The 16,712-nt window shown below is 34.7% G+C and overlaps 1 protein-coding gene across 2 annotated transcripts in view; it reads left to right on the top strand.

The window, feature by feature from the left end:
- The window catches only part of TMTC3 (transmembrane O-mannosyltransferase targeting cadherins 3), a 29,478-nt gene extending 19,275 nt beyond the window's left edge, over positions 1 to 10,203 (top strand). For both annotated transcript variants that reach the window (XM_058804632.1, XM_058804633.1), the window contains exons 9-15: positions 648 to 796; positions 2,634 to 2,754; positions 3,367 to 3,478; positions 4,167 to 4,270; positions 5,369 to 5,538; positions 6,313 to 6,539; positions 8,032 to 10,203. In XM_058804632.1, coding sequence (XP_058660615.1) covers positions 648 to 796; positions 2,634 to 2,754; positions 3,367 to 3,478; positions 4,167 to 4,270; positions 5,369 to 5,538; positions 6,313 to 6,539; positions 8,032 to 8,843 — 1,695 coding nt within the window. In that variant the 3' untranslated portion in view covers positions 8,844 to 10,203. The remainder of the gene's footprint in view (positions 1 to 647; positions 797 to 2,633; positions 2,755 to 3,366; positions 3,479 to 4,166; positions 4,271 to 5,368; positions 5,539 to 6,312; positions 6,540 to 8,031) is intronic.
- The last annotated feature ends 6,509 nt before the right edge of the window (positions 10,204 to 16,712 follow it).

Genomic DNA, 16,712 nt, shown 5'->3' with positions numbered 1-16,712 from the left:
CATTCAGGACTTAAAGCAACTGGTCATGTCCACTTTCTTTGCAACAGATGGATTTCTTTGTCTCTTAATAAACACAATTTTTGACAAGAAGTGAGTCCCCAACCTAAGAACTACAATTGTGCAGTTCTTAAGTTCATCGTAATTTCAGATATTTTGGGGTACTCTTAGCACTTTGTCCAAAAACTGCTGTTTATTCAGTGACTGACTCTGATTTTGTTTTTCACATTTCTTACAGAAATGCACAACAGACTCTATTGTACTGTAAAAATTGCTGCTTTATGCCTCAAATAAGCTGATACAAATTTTTAATTATCAGATAATGACCAAGGTTTTACACGGTCTTGTTTCTGTATCTGGAACTCTTACTAAAATTGTTTTGAATTTAATTAATGTGTTTATTTGTCCTCTTTTTGTAGTATAGTAAAGCAAATATACTTCCAAGCCCTTAAGTAAGGAATAGAATAAATTGCAGGTTACTACTTGCTATATTCAATGTGAAACAGATCTGAATATTAAAAAAAGACCAAATATCTACTATTTATGTCTGGTTTTATGGGAATATTTTTGTAGTTTTTAACTTGTTTCTTGGGTACAGCTTGTCACTGCCAATATCTTGATTACTAATGTTGTTTGCATTTCCTTTCTAGGCTCTCTGCTTAATAGTGCTACCATTCATTCCTGCGTCAAACCTGTTTTTTCCTGTTGGATTTGTAGTTGCAGAGCGAGTGTTATATGTTCCTAGCATGGGATTCTGCATTTTAGTAGCACATGGATGGAAGAAATTATCAAATAAAAGGTAAATAAATTCATACTGATAAAAGCTCTAATGGGAAAGCTTGCATAGCCATAAATATGGTTATCCTCTATGAAAATAATTGATGAGTGTAAATCAAAACTGGTTTCACTTTATTCAGAGTTGATTACTGACTGAAGTTTATACAGTGCATGTGAGTCAGCCAGTTAAAGGTGCTGAAAATTTAATCAGTAAAAAATTAAATTCTCAGAAATGCCATGCTAGGAATGGATATCAGCCATTCAGTATTTTTTAAACAAAACAATTCTTTGGTTAATAATTTCTCCTTAAAAATTGTGCTTTAAAAGCATGTTTTGTGCACACTTTTGTGTTTTCTGATATCTTTTGCATTGGCTTGGACACACATCCCACTGATGCTTTGCCCTTAGCCCAGTGGTGTCCTAATGCCAGTTCAGACAAATGGAAAGGCAGAAATTTGCAGTCTGTGTTGTCTGCTATTGTTAGAGATGAGGCCTTGCAAAAAATTTACACTAACTGGTGCTGCTGAAGCGACAGCACTGGATAATGAGAAATTAATGATATATTGTGGGAGTGTGGATTTCTCACAAATCCCACTACAAGGCAGTAAAAATAGAAGTGATGTGAAAGAAAGGAACCAGGAGAGGACGGCTGGGGAGAAAAATTAGGCAGCTAGTGTCATTTACTACAAAAATATTGGAAATAAGTTCTCTAAAATGAGAAAGAAAAGGTTCCTTGCTTTAGAAATATGTGGAAAGAGGAATTCTTATAAGCCTGATGGGTTTACAGATTACTGTATATGAGAGTTCTTATTGATCACTTTGGCAGTATTTTAGAATTACTCTCTTAATTTTACAGTTTCCCTTTTTTAGTATTTTTAAAACCAAACATGGTAGACAAAACATGCATTTTGTTTTTCTTAGAAGTAGATGGGGAAAAAACCTTGCAGTTTTTAGTAAACTCTTGTGAAATAGATAGCAGAGTGAACAACTGTTCTGGAAGTCAAATGTGAGAAATAGTGGTTAAGGGTGAACACCTGTATGTCCACTCAAGAATGAGATTTTTTTAAAAACAAATAGTATTCATAATTGTGGGAATGCTATTGAATGTTTGGCATCTTTTTTATAATTAAATTAGAATCCAGAAACCAAATGATCAGCATGTTAATGTGTATGTTTTAGATCTGTCATGTTTAAACTCCAGAAAAATAAACTGCACAAAATGAAGGTTATTCCTGACAAGCTTGTCACAGAGAGTGACCTTTGCCCCAGTTTGCAGCTTTATAAATAAAATTGCTAGAAAAACACTAAAATGTTCTCCTACTTAGATATTCCAGTAGCACTAGGATTATATTTGCTTATGGAAGATTGGGTAGTCTCCACAGACCTCTCCATTAAGGTGTGTTCTGCAGTGTGGGAAAGATTTGCAATGTGTGCAGTAAAGAATGTGTGGAATTGTCTGATGTGAAACAAAAGTATGAGAGGATTTTTTAGTTGCTGTTTTCATTTTTTAACATTTTGTTAAAAATAGTGTTTTGGAGAACCTCACTTTTTGGCATCATATGTATTGTTCTAAATTACAGATAAGTTTTAAGAGAAGTACAATTTCTGTGAACATTCTATAAAAATTCTATTGTGTTGTGGGAATTGGACTTGTTCTTATTAAGGGACTTGCATGAGCATAACAACAAAAGAAGGTAAACAAAATTAATTTTAGATTGAACATATTTCCTTTCAAACTGGAGTGTGCTAATCACAAATGTGGTCCTTTGTTTGCCTTTTACCATATGATATACTTATTCTAATAAAAATTAGAATTGCTGATGTGCTTACAACAAGTCTTTGTTTGTTTTATTTAATAGTGTACTAAGAAAAATTTCTTGGGTTTGTTTGGCTGCGGTGCTGTTCACTCATGCCTTAAAAACACTGCACAGAAACTGGGATTGGGAGTCGGAGTACACTTTGTTCATGTCTGCTTTAAAGGTACTGTATTCTGTTTGGAAAGGATAATGGGAAGTTCTTGTTGCTGTTCTTAAGAAACTGCAGTGGAACATGATAAAAATTGACAAAAATTATGCCTGTTTCAGCACACTAATTTCTATATTGAGAGTATTGACATTTAATTAGTTGCTTTTGGGAATGCTTTAAAGGAAGTGTGATGCACATATAGAAATTCATATGCAGAAAATAGATGATAATTTTTCTTGTGTCAAAGCAGTTGAATTCATTCTCTTGTCTGGATGAAAGCCGGATATGTTTCAGTACAAAAATCTACAAAAAGTTTGAGGCATAGAATTATTTCTTCTAAGTTCATATGGCATGATGAGGCAATTGGTAAAATATCCCATAACAGTTAAAATGAATTTTAAGATGATTGGTATTTCTAAGCAAATAACTAAAACAAATTGATGTTACACAACAAGAACAATGTAATCATTCTGTATGTAGTGTTCTGTTATTCTTTGCATATAGAAGCTTGATGAAATCTGTCATTTGCAATACATTTTTATGTCTTAAGATATTGTTAAGAGAAACTCAATTGTTAAGTAATTTCAACTTAATACCTTATGCTTTGGTATCTTTTTCTGGGTTTAGGTGAATAAGAACAATGCAAAACTATGGAACAATGTGGGGCATGCATTAGAAAATGAAAAAAATTTTGAAAGAGCTCTGCAGTTTTTCATACAGGCCACACAAGTGCAACCAGGTAAAGCTTTAACTAATTGCCATCTCTTCACTCCTGGTATTTCAGTATACTTTAGCTTACACTAACAGCTTCTCAATGCTCTGTCATGCTTCAACTGAACATCAAACAAAGTCGTATAATAAGTTAATTGATCCAGGGTTTTTGAAAATAAACTAAAAAAGTCCTCCAGAAGAGATTTGTCTATAAAAAGCTGCAAATACTTTCAAAACTATTTCTCGTATCACATTCTTTATGAATTAACTTCAACTGTGATTTCTAATGGAGTATAAATACGACTTTTTTTTATTCAAAACTAAGGAAGTGTGTAAGAAAATTAAAAAATCTTAGATAATATTAAAATGCACATTTAATCCATTTTATATATTGTTGCAAAAGAAGTTCTAGGTATTACTGGACAATCTTTCCTTTTAGAAGATTAATAAATAACCTTCAATTTATATGCCTCTATTATAGCAAGAAATTAGATACAGGGAAGTATGATAGGACCTTAAACTTCTTACAGTTTTAATTTTACAATTCTTCATTAACCAGTTCCTGGTTAAATTAGTAGCTTCACAATTAAGATGAAAACTGATAGAATTGCTTTCTTCTTTTAGTGATGGAGATGTTTCATCAGAAACATATGTGTTTAATTTCATTATACTAAGTGCATGGAAATATTTTAAATTTCATTCTTTTCTTTATTAAGATGATATTGGTGCCCACATGAATGTAGGAAGAACTTACAAGAACCTAAACAAAACAAAAGAAGCTGAAGAATCGTATATGATTGCTAAATCATTGATGCCACAGGTAATTAGGAACTTCATCTACCACTGCAGCACAAAACCTCTATTTCTGATACAATTTTTGGGTTTTTTTCTGTTGCTTTGTGTGGCTGTCTACTTTAAAGTTTATCAGTGTTCTTTTAAAAGCTATCTATGAAAAAATAGGGTGTATACTTTTTTACTGAAATTGTGGTTGTAAAAGAAAGCAGCAGCCAAAACCTGCAGTTTCTAGTAACAGTTGGTTTATTTTGACTCACAGCTAATGCATTGATGATGACTGAGTTTTTGAGCCCTTCAGAGAAGGCTTAAATACAGCATTGAAGGTTGGAGAAGGTAGCCACAGCAGCAACAAAAAAATTTGGCCTGAATATGCTTTCATAAACATGCGTTTTGTTACCTTTTCTATTTGTTAAATTATATTTATACCTAGGAAATTTTACTTGTTCAAGATCTTTAGAGTAAAAGATAATAGTATTTTGAAGAATGTGTGAAGATAATAAAAGCTGTGGTGAAAATGAAACTGGCAGCAAAAATGAGCAGCCTGTTGAGTAGAAGCATGGCACTTAGAAGTTTGTGAAACACTGTTTCTGTGAAACAGTGGAAAGATCCTAAATGGATAAAGTATAAACAGTACAGCAGTTGCAATGTCATAGCATTTTCATCTCTCCTCACTACTTTTCATTTTCTCTATCAGTTGGCAAATCATTGGCTGTAAAATCTTACTTACACTTTTCTTAGGCTGAAGGGTCATAAAAAGGAATTAAAATGTCTGACAGAATGTCAGTTTATGCTTTAGGAAATATTTTCATCTGATTGGAGAAAATTTTCCAATGTCTGTTTGGTTTCAAATGGCTATCTACATGAACCAAATTAAGTGGCAGCAGAGCTTAAATGTTGTACAAGTTGTTTATTCTTTATTTCTATGAAAACATAAATAATATTTTGTTTATTTTTTATATGATTTTTCTGGGAAAGAATTACTGTTCTTTGTCATTATCAAAAGCCTACACAATACTGTCCAGTAGTACCCTAAAATAAATGTAGCAGAGTGAAAAGGAGTTCTATACTGATCATCTTTCATATTTCTCCTCATCTGTGTTTGGTAATATATTGTCTTTGACAGATTATTCCAGGGAAAAAGTATGCAGCAAGAGTTGCTCCTAACCATTTAAATGTTTATATCAATCTTGCAAACTTAATTCGTGCAAACGAATCTCGCCTCGAAGAAGCAGATCAGTTGTATCGACAAGCAATTAGTATGAGGCCGGATTTCAAACAGGCTTACATCAGCAGGTATATTTTCTAATTTTAGAGATACATATTCTTGAGTAAACTTGTTTGTATTTGTAGTACTATGAACACTATTTAGTTTGTACAGTTCAATTATCTTCTGAAATTGTTTCATTTCCAAGTGAGAAGATGAAGTTTTGGGACAATAATCAATTATTCATTACAAGCCTGTTCTTTTAAATTCCTCCTTCAAATGGCATATTTTCATGTAGATTCTGTATTCAAACATTGTATAGAAAGACACTTCCATTAGATTTCTTTATGAATCTCTAACTCTAATTTCTAACCTCATAGTTTAGTTTGAACTAAAAAGCTTTTGGTTAGTGTGAATCATGGAGCTTTCTTTATACTTTCTTGTTAAAGATGGTCCAGAAAACACAAGTTGTAACTATTTAGTTGACATTATTTCATTTTCGTTAAGAGTAATGTGGATGTGAATATTGAGGCTTCTGTCCACTGTTTTGTTTGTTGTGATTCCCACTGGGATGTTCAAGGATGCCTGAACTATAGTTTTGCAGTGTAATTACAGAGCCAAATCAGGCACCCTTGATCAGTTCCTTTTTTGTTCTTGTCCTGCTTATGCGATTGTTGTATACAGGTTTTTGAGATCTGAAAGCTTTATGAATAGAATGCAAAATAGGGTCTTGTATTGTTTTGTGCTTAAAACTAAATAAAAAACCACTGTTATCTGACGCCTGCTGTCTGTAGGAAGACAAACTTTAAAAAAAACCTGTCAATTCTTATATGGGTAACAAGAAAAGTATGGTTCTTCAACAGGGGAGAATTACTTTTAAAAATGAACAAACCTCTGAAAGCCAAGGAAGCTTACCTTAGAGCTCTAGAACTAGACAGAACCAATGCAGACCTGTGGTACAACTTGGCAATTGTTTACATTGAACTGAAAGACCCAACAGAAGCCCTGAAGAATTTCAACCGAGCTCTAGAACTCAACCCAACGCATAAACTGGCGTTATTCAACTCAGCGCTGCTAATGCAGGAATCTGGTATGTTAATTGTCCTCTCTGTGCCTATTGCATGTTTGCATTTATAGCATCCACACTGTTTAACTTTTTATTAACTCTTTTGGTTTTGGAAAGGGGAAGTACACAGCATCCTTAAAAAAGAAGCTTTGTTATTTTTTAGTGTATGGAATTTGTGCTAAGTGTACGTATACCTTAGCTGATCAGCATCTTTTATACAAGCACTATTTTACAATATATCTTACACATATAAAGAATAGTGTTACTCAAACATCTTCAAAATAATACCTGTATAAACTTTAAAGATAGTAGTTAGTAAAATACATTTAATACCTGGTTTGCATTTATAGTGATTGATTTAATTATTGACTAAAAAAATCTAGCTTACGTCTCTGGGCTTAAATCCTGCTCTACAAATAGGAATGTTTTCATAGGTTTTTCTGTAATACTGCTAATTGGGATGAATTCAGTTAGATTTTCATGAGTTTGTTTTTTTATATGAATAGCTCTGTGGATAAGGGTGAGTCCTTAGTGAATTAAGGCTGTTGCAGTATTTGGCAGGTGAGCTGCTAAGATTTGTTTCCCTTTTGTTAAGATGGTGAACTGCCCCTAAGAAAGATAAAACAGAGTTGATTGAAGCTGAAGACACTTAATAATTTTCCATCCCTTATCACATTGTAAATTAGGTAGTTCAAGACATGCCTTGTTCCTTTTCTGTAGAAGTACAAGCAGCTTCAAACAAGCAGAAGTATTAACTATTTAGCATTCACTTTTTCATACAAGAAGGTGCAATATTGTTTCAGGAGGTGAAAGAGGGCAGATTAAAGCAGCTCCCCTGTCCTTCAGTAAGTCTGTGTCTGGAATTTGTTGGTAAAATACATTCACTGTACTATTCAGTAAAATAGCACAGACCACAAGCATGTCTAGCTTGACAATCCTGGTACTGTCAGATAAAATTGTTTTACTAAATCCTTTTTAAACTTTGATGCAAATTAAAATATAGGGGTTACAGATTTTATTGTTTTGGTGTTAGAAGATATCTTAGCCTGGCTACATTAGAAGTCACTCTATGTGCTCTCTGTCTAAACTCTTTCAATCTATCTTTAATAAAATGAGATCTTCCACTCAAAGTTTGCCTCTATAAGAGCTGGTTTGTCAGAACTGATGTCTGTTCTGCATTCCATTTGCTCAACTGTGCATGAAAATAATTTCTTTTAAGCTTGTAGAGACGCCTTTTGTATCTGCTATACCAAACCTAAATATCATTCAACAGCTAATAGAGTAATGATGCTGACTTTGGCTGGAAGTCAACTGTATATAGTTTCATGCCATAACGAAGGTAGATAACATTTGTTTTTGCTGTTACATAGCTATGATGAAAAATAGCATTTAAACCCTTTCACTTTTACAGTTGCATTTTAATTTGTATAAAGACTGCATTTTACAGTCTAAAAATCCTTCAGAATAAATGTTTCAGGAAATATCTTGAGAATTAAATGCATTTTCTGTCACTTAGGTGATGCTCGACTTAGACCTGAAGCTAAGCAAAGACTGCTACATTATGTGAAAGAAGAACCACAGGATTCAAATGGGTACTTCAATTTGGGTATGCTGGCAATGGATGACAAAAAGGACGTGGAAGCAGAGGCGTGGATGAAGAAAGCTATAAGGTTACAACCCAACTTCCGAAGTGCTTTGTTCAATTTGGCCCTGCTTTATTCTCAGACAGGAAAAGAATTGATGGCTTTGCCTGTCTTGGAAGACCTACTGAGATACTACCCTGATCATACCAAAGGTCTGATTTTGAAAGGTGATATCCTTATGAACCAAAAGAAGGATATTGTTGGAGCAAAAAAGTGTTTTGAAAAAATTTTGGAACTGGATCCCAAAAATGTACAAGGAAAACATAATCTTTGTGTGGTTTATTTTGAGGAAAAGGATTTAATAAAGGCAGAAAAATGTCTGGTTGAAACACTAGCACTGGCACCTCATGAAGAGTATATTCAGCGTCATCTAAACATAGTTAGAAGTAAAATTGCATCACTTGGTGCTATGGAACAGTCATCACTTCCATCAGATGGGACTGCAGCTACAGAAGCAAAAAAAAACTCATTTCAGAATTTGAAAGAAGCAAAAAGTGAGAAGACAACCACCCAATCAACAGTTGATAATAAAGAGCACTCAAAAAACAAGAAACCAACAGAGAAAAGCAGTGTGGACAAAGAGATTCCCAAAAAATCTACAAAAGAAATCAAAGACATTGAGAAAAAGAGAGTTGCTGCATTGAAAAGACTAGAAGAAATTGAGCGTATATTAAATGGTGAATAGTCTTTACCATGTCACAAAAGAATAAGGGGAGCTATTTTTAATTATTGTTTAATTTGTGAGCCAACTGGAAAGTGTTCTCAGTGCTTTGAAAATAGAAATAATGTTGACTGCATATCACTTATCAAGCAGCAAAAGGCATTACAATGCTCTATGTGAGAAAACCACAACTTTTGAATATGATGGAGGGATGGGTGGGAATTAAAGGATAAAGGGTTGAGAAAAATCTTCATGCAGAATCCTTAATAATGAGAAAATAGCACTCATAAAAGTTATTGGTAGTCAGGGATAGTAAGTAATGCTACTTTCAAAGATTCAGTGGAAGAATTGAATGGTGAATTAGTGGGATAAGCCAGACACTCCTCCTTTTCCCCAGCAAATCTGTTTGTATTCTCATTATCTACATTTCAGTTTAAACATCAGCTGAAATTTTTCTAGACCTGTGTTGTACAAGAAAAACAGCTTTTCTTTGCATTATTTGTTTCCAGAACTTAACAAATTCATCAAAAAGCCACTGGATGTAGTATAGGAGGATGCAACAACACATTAAAATTTTCAGTTGCATTCTAAATATGGAATGATATATTAATTTTTAGATGGTCTTTATTTACAATGCTAATGGTTTGTACTCTTTTACCTGGTAAGAAGTCTTACGGTGCTCTTAAGATCTTTAGACTCTGCTTTTTTATTTTAAAGGAAATGTGTGGGTTTTCTTCAACTGTCAATCATCTGATTGTTTTTAAAAACTATATTATAAAGGGTGGTTTCTTCCCCAGTTCATTGAATGCTGATAAATGCACTTTGGTACAGTAACCAGTATGCTATGCAGTAGTCCATTTTGTTGACTTTGTATGAATGACTGTGGATTGACACCTTGGTGTAGTAAATTCTTTCTTGTATGGTAATCTGGTTTTACTATTTCTGTCATTGCAACAGTATTTCTATTCTCATGACTTTTTACAACACTAATATAAGCAATGTTTGCTCAATGCAGTGTGATAATAATTAAACCACTGAATTTAGTCATGTTTAACACAAGACAATGTAGGTAGTGTCCTTTCAAATACTAAGTTCTATTGTTTTGATACTTTGTCTTGGGTGTGTGGTTTTTATTAAATATTTATTTTGACTACTAAAATATTCCCATTTACACTTTTTCACTAGTGCATCATTTTAATTTCTTACACAAAAGGAAAATCTTTCAAATTTCAGTATTGCTTTTATCTTTATGCAATGCATATATTTTTGTTTAAATATGCTACCGATTACCTAAACCTGATGTTTTCCTTAATTCTCAGAAAGAAAAGAAGTGTAAGAGATGAGTTCACTCATAATTTTCACTGATCATTAAATCTAACTCTTATTCTTCATGTTTTGTGTTATTTCATGATGTGGAAATATTTATTTAAAATTAATCCTTTCTGTACCTGCTCAACTTTCTGCCTCAGGCAGTAATCCAGCTGTAAAATGTAATAATAATCTCTGTGGGAGAGGTCTTAAGTGGGTAAAGGGCTTCCTTGCACAGACCTTTTATTCATTGCTTATCATTCTTAATGTTAGCACAACAATTGCTTGCATGGTAATAACTGCGGGGGGTGGGAGGGGGGAATGTGTTTTAAAAAATGTTATTTGAGCAGCTGACAGGAACAAGTATATGGTGTGCAGCTGTTCGTCATACAAAAGAGTGTTTAAGTGCTGCTTTTAAAGAAGTGCTCACAGGAATCTGTTGACCACACCTTGAAAATCACTTGTCTGTGAATAACTCAGATACTTGCACCTAAAATAGCGAGTGTGTTGACTTTTATAGAAACATTAACTTGCGTATTAAGTCTTCCTCCAAATCTTTGTTTTAGAAAAGGATTAGCCATTGTTCTGGGCAAGATGAAGGAACCTTCATGTGAAAATGGCTGGAACTACATAATATGAAAAGGTATTCTGATAGAGAATTTCAGGATTCTCCTCTCTTCTATATAAAGAGTTCCTCTTATTGCCATTGCCCCACCATTTTTATTTGGTGTGTAAATTGAAGAGGGGAGTAAAGACACAGTCTCAGTCTCTGCATCGGAGTCTCTGTCATGTCTCATCTTGACCATCCAAGTAGCTCTTTAGGTACTACCAAGAACTGTTAGATTTATTGGGGCTAAGTGCCATCAGTTTTAACTAAAATCATCAGATGGATGGAAACTGAATGTTGCTGGATGTCTTTCAAGCCTGTTCTCAAGTTCTATTCCCTCTTTGTCTCTCTCAAAGAAATGTTAGTAAAAACAAGTATTTTGACTAACAAGTTGTATTTATCCTGTTAGGATGGGTCAGCCATTTTAAAATTAGACTTTCACAAAAAAAGGGTTCATTAAATTGAAGTGACATAGCTTGTGAAAAACCATCAAAATAACATTTACACATGGGAAAACCATCAAAAAGAGTAATTTTAGCTTTTTCTGCTTGCAGATAGAACAGAATAATCAACAGGTATTTTTCTCCCTTCTAGTTCAACCTGTCTTTTCTCTTCCCGCCATCATCATGTGCAAAATACCATAAATATCATCCCTTTTCAGAATTCCCCAACTTCACTAGACGTGCAATCAGGAATTTCGAAGAGTGGGACAGGCATACTAAAATAATTTGTAGCTCTCTATTCATACAGTGCCATTACTGTGGTTGCTGAAAAAATGAAATGCATGTCTTATATCATCTTGGCATCCATATGCAAATTTTTTCCCACTTACACATATAGGTGCAGAGTAAACATTTGAAGTATTACACATATTTGTGCATGTGATTTGAGTACAGACGCGTGCATTTGTCAGATTATTCTTTGGATCTTTTGCAGGTGAATATATGCATAGATAGACTTGTAAGCATATGGATTAATTGGATATGCATGCATATAGTTGGGACACTAATACCTAGAGGTTGTGCATTTGCAGAGGGGCAACAAAAAAGTACTTCAGTTAAACTTATTCATTCACTTCCCTGAATTCCTCCCATGTCAAACTATGACAGCCTTGTAGCTCACATGCCTTTCTCAGGGGTGTGGACCTTTGGGCTAAGAATGCAGGTATCTGTGCCTTCCTGACGTTTCTTATGGAAAGACTCAATGAAGATCAAAACAATCCAGGGAAGTTTTCAGCCCATCCCAGTCTCTTGCAAGCTTTGCATTGCACCAAAGCTCCAAGAAGGGTCCTCATTTGGGTGAGTGTACATGGCTAGGCTTTTCCTTGCAAGTTCTGTAATTCACTTCTGCCTGGCACAATGTCTGGAGTTGCAGCAGAACCTGCTTCACCTGCTGCTGTGTAACCAAAACTATCCTTGGACTTTGAGCCTAGGAATCCTACTCTGCCTAGACAGAAACCTTGAGAACGGAAAGGCTGTTAGACACTTTCCACCCATCCTTTTCCTCTTCCCAACTTCCTCCCCATACAAAAATACAACACTCTGTGTAGTGTTTCAACTATAGCAAAAGGAACCTGTCCCCCAGACCTCCAACAGAGCTTAAAAAACATAAATTCCTTCTTGAAATCAAAATAACAGAGCTTAGTATGTTACAAATAATGCAATGCTACACTTTGTTTTAAATAATCTTAGATATGACATTTTTATAGTTCTGAGTAGTAGTGCAGTTGATATTCTTAGAAAAACTTTAAAACTGCTTTCTGCAGTCTAGTGCCTGTCTACAAACTAGTGGTTTGGCATGTGGGTTATATGTCCCTTGCAAACGGCCAGAGGAAATCACATACAGATATCAACTAATAAAAAGCAATAATGACAAAATCAAACCAGGGAAAGAAAAAAAAAACCTAAACAAACAAATCAGAGGACTTCATGTGTAAGTATCTTGGTTTCAGAACAACATAATAAACTTTATAATTTTCCTGAGCTAGGAAATCACCACATTTAACCTTCTCTGGCATGGTCATAATTTAAAAGATTGCTGAAAAGATAATTGGAATTTCTGGATACCATCTACTGTCAACTAATGAATTCTGTTTAGAGTAAAATTAATGTCATGTTATTACTCCAGCATAATGCAAACAACTGTTAACTGCTACATCTTTACCAGTATAAGAAAGACACTACCAAAAAAAAAGGAGTAAAAAATCCTTGTTCAGTTTGTGTCTTCACCAGTGTTTATTTTAAATGTCTTTTGCTAAATACTCATACAGAGGCACTAACATTACAGCAAATTTGGGAGTTACCTGCTTGCGTGGGTGAGTTCAGTCTTTTGTGGTTATGGACAGAAACAAAGAAATTAAAAGCTTGGCTCGGGGTGTTGCATGCAGGACTACACATTGGCATTGAGGAAAAATGTATACATATTTTCTGAAATTTTAGTTACTCATAGATCACTGCAGCAGGCAATTTGGTGTATTTGATACAGTTTTGGATGGTGATACAACTTAGATTATTTATCTGAGGCTGTGAATTCTGTAACTGTGGTGAACGTGAAGCCTTAAAGGACTCCACATAGTACTCTGTGCTTTGGAAAAAAGCATGTTGTTCAGATATCCTACCCCTATTTAGCATATATGTTTGTTCCTCACATGTAATTATCAGGGTATTGTCTTTTTAAATAGGCATAGCAAGGTATTTTTAATTACACGAGTATTCATCTGCTCACAATGAGAGTAGGTGGAGGAGGAAAATACAACAATTACAGGATGTCTTACCAAAAGTAGAAGTCATAAATCTTGTTTTTTAAAATACCATCTAGAACATGCACTCACCTTGATTTCATTTGCAGTTGTTAACCCAGCCTCACGCTTTAGTTGTACGTGAGCGTCATTGGAGCGCGGTCTGTGGCGCCGACTCCCCAGTACCGAGAGCTGGCAGGAGATTGTGACGCCGGGAGCTGACAGATTGGGGGATTAGTTGTTACCACTCCACAGCCTCCAGCTGAATAATCAAGGTTTGCTTGTTTGTTTGGGTGCACTGCTCGTTTCATCTACAGGAATATCAGGTGTTATGGATGATTGCCTCCGTTTGCAAGATACAGTAATTGTTCTGTAGATAAAAGTGGCTTAAAGGGAGCTTCTGAACCCCCTTTCTACCCCTTGAACAAATTTTGAACAGGTCTAGAATACTGGGTTGTCTTCAACTCTATGCATACACTTTTATCAGTTTTCCAGTATAAATAGCTACAAACAAATAAATAAAAAGAATGGAAAGGAATGTGACAGCTTAAATCTCATGAAATTCAAATACTGGGCAAAAACATAAAAGAAGCTGAATTCTGTACTACTTCTTTAGATATATTTATATGAGAGGGTTTTCATGAAGTTATAGTATGATTTGTAACACTGACTACTATTTCTATAGTTCACACTGTATTTCTGCCCCTTACTTGGATGAATGTAGCCAAAGTTTTAGTACAAATATTTAGGTTTAAATTTTCCATTCCAAGGATAATCCTTCAGATGGTTTAACAGATATTGCAAAGGAGCTAATTTGCAAAAATAAGTATAATTGAGTTTAAGGAGTATTTTCCTTCGGATCAATATACATGAAAAATTCTTTATTTGACCAAAATATAGATGTATTGCATGAAGATAAAAGCACCACTGACATTACAAAGATGCATAAAGATTTAAGATCTTCCAATTATCTGCAGTGGTTTATCTTGTACTAAAAAGGATCCTTCTTTCCATTGACTTCCTTTATATTGTGATTATTTAACTGACTGTAAGACCTTTTCCCCTAAATAACAGTCTTTTTAAAAATTCTGAGTATAAACATGACTGATGATCCTTCAGCTTACAAACACAACATACTGACTAGAAAAACAGAAAACCACATAAAACAGAAAGCAACTGAAATGCAAGAAAGCAAATGGGGGAGTTTAGTTTAAAAGTTAATACCAAAAAAACAAACACTGTTATCTTAGGCTGTTTTGTGTCTGAGTGTCTTAAGAGCCTTCTGGCTTATGAGGAAATAAAGCAAACTTTTAACTCATCAATTACTGACAATCTCAACTTTGGAGTCTAAAAGCTGTGTCATTTGGCTGGTTTTAGTACTTACGCTGCTCCTTCTTCAGCTCTAGGTGAACCTGCATAAAGGGATTGGAGGTGAGATTGAATTTCAGTAGCAGTCTCTGTATTGTATTGTTTTTGATGTCTTTATGTTCTCTTTCCTTTGTTCTCTCATCTTTTTTTTTTGTTTCTGTGGCAGTGATACTTTCTCACACTGCGAGTGTTCCAGGACAGAGGGCTGAAAAGAGGAGGTAACTGAAGGATTAAAGTCTTTATACGTAACTAATAAGCATCTTCAGTGTTCTGCTCTTTGCTTTTGGTTAAATGCATATGAACGTATGTGTTTATATAAATATAGAAATTGCATATCTAAGTCTCTGCTAAAAAAGTGGAACACGATTATTTCAACATTCACTATGAATAAAGTGCTCATTTTGCTTTTTGATTCAAAACTTTCATTATTGTCCTTGGAACAGCAATGTAGAAAAATACCTACAGGGACTGATGACCAAGTAACTGCTTCAGGTTATTACCCATTGTGAGGCAGCTACATAAATCACACAAATGATCAGCTAAAAGCAGAGACTTACATAAATAATCAGTACAGTTGTATAATATATAGACCGTAACACCGTGTGGCTGTTTGATATTTGCTGTTGTGTGTTGTGATGGGATTTGTTTTGCTCGTGATCTGGCAGGGTTTTGCAAAGGTGGGAGTTTCTGCTTCCAAGGGCAGCAGCTGTTCAAACTGTTATCTGCTGTTCATTATCACTTCAGAGGTGAAGGCTGCTATCTTTGTACTTCTTGGCAAGTATCTCGTTAAAATGTGGATCTGAGGGCTCATTCAACAGGCTAAACTACAACACGATTTGCAGAAGATCGTGATTGTATCACTCTATGGATGAAGACAAAATTAGACAGAATTGTTCTGTGTTTCTATCCTGAATTCACCTTTTACAGAATGTTTTCTTCATAGTCCTGGTAGCAACTTTTGTATACCTTAGGCCAGTAACTATAAATCTTAAGCAACAATCCAACCCATGTTCTCCCTGTGACAGGATAAATTGCAGTGCTCTAAATAAACCACTGTAAGATGTGGCCTCTGACCTGAGAATCTTATCATCATGGAAGAATGTGATGATCTAAACCGAGAAATAAATAAAAATGGCATTTTTCTTACATATTTGGGACTAGCAAAAAAGCATCTAGGGTCTTACAAAGCTTCTTAATTCTACTGAAATATGACAGTCTTCACGATATTGTTTGTTAACCTTCCTCCCAGCCTGTGATTTTCTTCTGAAGAATTTATTGCTTTTCTTCAACTGCTTAATTAAAGAGAAAATACTAATTTGCTTTTAAATGTTACAGTCAATTTCCATATCGAAGTTTTTTAGTTTTAATTCAAGATGGTTATGCATAGATCCTGAAGCTCATGTACATACAATAGCACCAAATGGTGAAACTGCTGTGAAGACCGTATTTGGAATATTGCAGGTACAACATGACTGGAAAGGCTGAAGTGGAATAATAAAAAAATGAATAAGATTTTTGCACACAAATGTACCACCAGTGAGTCAAGACATATATACTCCACAAATTACTGAATGCTTGAGTAAACCCTAGATTAATATCACTTCCTACTTGCTTTACACTTTTTCTGAGCATTTGCTTTCAGATACTGAAAGTGGGTTACATAGACTGGTTCTGGTTTCATTTGGTGTGGCTGTCTGAGAAGGAGCTCTGCAGCGTATCCAAGGGGGCTGCGGCATGTGATGTGTGAAGAGAGGCTGAAGCAGCTCATTCATTTTTGCCTCAAGAGACAGGAATTACAGGGGCTTCTTACTGCCATCTTCAACTCTGGAACAGTATTTGCACAGAAGCAAATAATTTGAAAGGTAATGAACAC

This window comes from Ammospiza caudacuta, chromosome 5 (genome assembly GCF_027887145.1).
Source record: "Ammospiza caudacuta isolate bAmmCau1 chromosome 5, bAmmCau1.pri, whole genome shotgun sequence".
Classification (NCBI taxonomy): Eukaryota; Metazoa; Chordata; class Aves; order Passeriformes; family Passerellidae; genus Ammospiza; species Ammospiza caudacuta.
This window is presented reverse-complemented; position numbering and strand designations above follow the sequence as displayed.